Source organism: Penaeus chinensis, chromosome 31 (genome assembly GCF_019202785.1).
Source record: "Penaeus chinensis breed Huanghai No. 1 chromosome 31, ASM1920278v2, whole genome shotgun sequence".
NCBI classification, from domain to species: domain Eukaryota; kingdom Metazoa; phylum Arthropoda; class Malacostraca; order Decapoda; family Penaeidae; genus Penaeus; species Penaeus chinensis.
The window spans coordinates 26,345,170-26,347,669 of NC_061849.1; the positions used below are offsets into that span (position 1 = coordinate 26,345,170).

The 2,500-nt window shown below is 35.6% G+C and overlaps 1 protein-coding gene across 3 annotated transcripts in view; it reads right to left on the reverse strand.

The window, feature by feature from the left end:
* The window catches only part of LOC125042177 (putative polypeptide N-acetylgalactosaminyltransferase 10), a 19,634-nt gene that overhangs the window by 9,234 nt on the left and 7,900 nt on the right, over window positions 1–2,500 (reverse strand). For all 3 annotated transcript variants that reach the window (XM_047637660.1, XM_047637658.1, XM_047637659.1), the window contains exons 3-5: window positions 2,493–2,500; window positions 1,751–1,917; window positions 877–1,065 (exon numbers count right to left, since the gene is read on the reverse strand). The exon at window positions 2,493–2,500 is cut by the window's right edge. In XM_047637660.1, coding sequence (XP_047493616.1) covers window positions 877–1,065; window positions 1,751–1,917; window positions 2,493–2,500 — 364 coding nt within the window. The remainder of the gene's footprint in view (window positions 1–876; window positions 1,066–1,750; window positions 1,918–2,492) is intronic.

The following is a 2,500-nucleotide window of genomic DNA, read 5'->3' on the forward strand; positions in this document are numbered from 1 at the left end:
AACCCAAATCCAACGGGCATGGCATGTACATACATGCCATGCCCGTTTACTTTATTAATTGTTTTTACACGTAGATGGCTACACTTAAATATTTTATGCTATCTTATATTGCTGTTACTAAGGTCTATAATAAAATTAACACCATCGAAATTCACAGCATAAGTAGTAATAATAATAATAATAATAATAATAATAAAAAAAAAAAAAAAAAAAAAGAGAGAAAAAGAGAAAAAAAAAATATTCAAGGAAAGGTGAAATCAGGTGAGGTCACAGGGTCTACTAACTGACTCCTTTGTGGCTAAGCACTAGAAGAGCCTATGTGCAGAGACATTTCAAACACACACACACACACACACACACACACACACACACACACACACACACACACACACACACACACACACACACACACACACACACAGTCTCTCCCTCTCTCATGCTCACAACAAAAAAAAGAAAAAGAAAAAAGAAAATAAACATTCACCATTGCCACTTCTTCCAAAAAGAGAAAACTATATAAATAAGACATGCCTAGTCAAATATGCCAATACCCTTGGCTAAACTAATGCTTTTCCCTCAATAAATATAACCCCAATAAAAAAACAATCATAACAAGGTGAACACAAACAACTATTTTCCTTCTTCTATAAAATAAATAAATAAATAAATAAACAAACAAATAAATAATAAATTAAAAATATAAATATAAATATAAATAAGCTGCAATCCAAACATTTATAAAAGAAGGAAAAAAATCTATTGAGCTCCATCACACCAACCAATAGCCTGCCCTCCCTCCTCCTCCCACTTCCTCTATATTCAATCATGCTCCATCACACCAACCAATACCCTGCCCTCCCTCCTCCTCCCACTTACCAAGCAATGGAGGTAGCCAGTTGGTGGTGCACTCTGTATGGGAGTCAAGGAAGATGAGGACATCCCCTTTGGCCGCCTTTGCACCAGCCAATCGAGCACGAATGAGGCCTGATCGCTTTGTTAAATGAAGGACTTTCACCTTTGGCAAGTGTGCCCTCACATAATCATCCAACTTGTCCTTCAGGAACTCTGAAATAAGGAGTAAGGTACAAAAGGGTACTTATTCATTATACAAGTCTTGCTGTACCATAACTGAAAAAGTTTAAATGAGCAAATAATGAAAAATAACCAAATAGATGACCAGATTAATTTATATATATATTTAAAATAACAAACATAAAAATAACAGCTAGCTACATTACTTATAAATCTCCTTCATTTTTAACCCCCTTGACCAGATGGGCCACATTTAATGGTAGGCTCTACTCTTACCTCGTATGTAAAAATGAGGAAGGATGACTGTAATTCCTCCTATCTAAATAGCTAACAAGGTATGCAGAGTTACTAGATCATAAAACACAAGATATAGGACATAGAAAGTATTGCACATGCTCTTCCTGGGTATTCATAGTAATGGATAGAAATCAAGCAGCTAGGGGACACCACAGTTAAAAGGAGAGCAAGTATGAACCACTCTTTTGTTTTTTGTTTTCTGTGTGCTATGCTGGTCTGGCTGGCCCTGTAATAGCTACCACCTTTCCCTAATGACCGTGGTATTAAAAACTGGCTAATGTCCTGTTAGGCTAAGGAGCATATAAGATACGTCATTCTGGTAAAGAACATTAAAAAAGTTTAAGGGGGGAAAAGGAAAAGATAGAAGAGAAATAAAAAGAAAGAGAAAAGGAGAACAGACAAAGAGTGAAAAAGTCCATACCTTTTGTACTCGCATCATCCACCAAGATGACCTCGGCCAGCAAGGATTCTGGTGAACGGTTGATAGCTGAAATCGCAGTCCGAAGGAGGGTTGTCCAGTGCTCATTATGGAAGGGGACCACCACAGATGCTGTGGGGAGTGAATTCAGGTACACCTTCTTCTGGCACCTGCATCCAGGAAGAAGGATGACACATTTATTGTAAATATATTCTGGGATTCCTGGTCACTTTTTTTTTCTTTTTTCTTTTTTTTTTGTTGTGACAGTTGAAATCCTGTGTGAGTGTCTCTGTTTTTTTATTCACTATACCTGAATATGAATAAAACATCTTTTACCTTTGAAACATCAAAACGCCACCAGAACACAAATAGCTATTACTACAATTCACATATCCTAAAACACACACACATACACCTCTCTCTGTCTCTGTCTCTCAAAAAAAAAAAAAAAAAAATTCAAGTACATACAAATGGAAAAGAGAAGACAAAAGAATGCCCCAAAGATGAACATAATCATGTAAGGAAAGAAAGAAAGAATAAGGAAGGAGAGAAAGAAAGAAAGAATAAAGAAAGAAAGAAAGAATAAGGAAAGAAAGAAAGAAAGAAAGAATAATGAAAGAAAGAAAGAATAAGGAAAGAAAGAAAGAAAGAAAGAAAGAATAAGGAAGGAAAGAAAGAAAGAAAGAAAGAAAGAATAAGAAAGAAAGAAAGAAAGAAAGAAAAAAGATGCAATAAAATCACTTACTTGGGGTG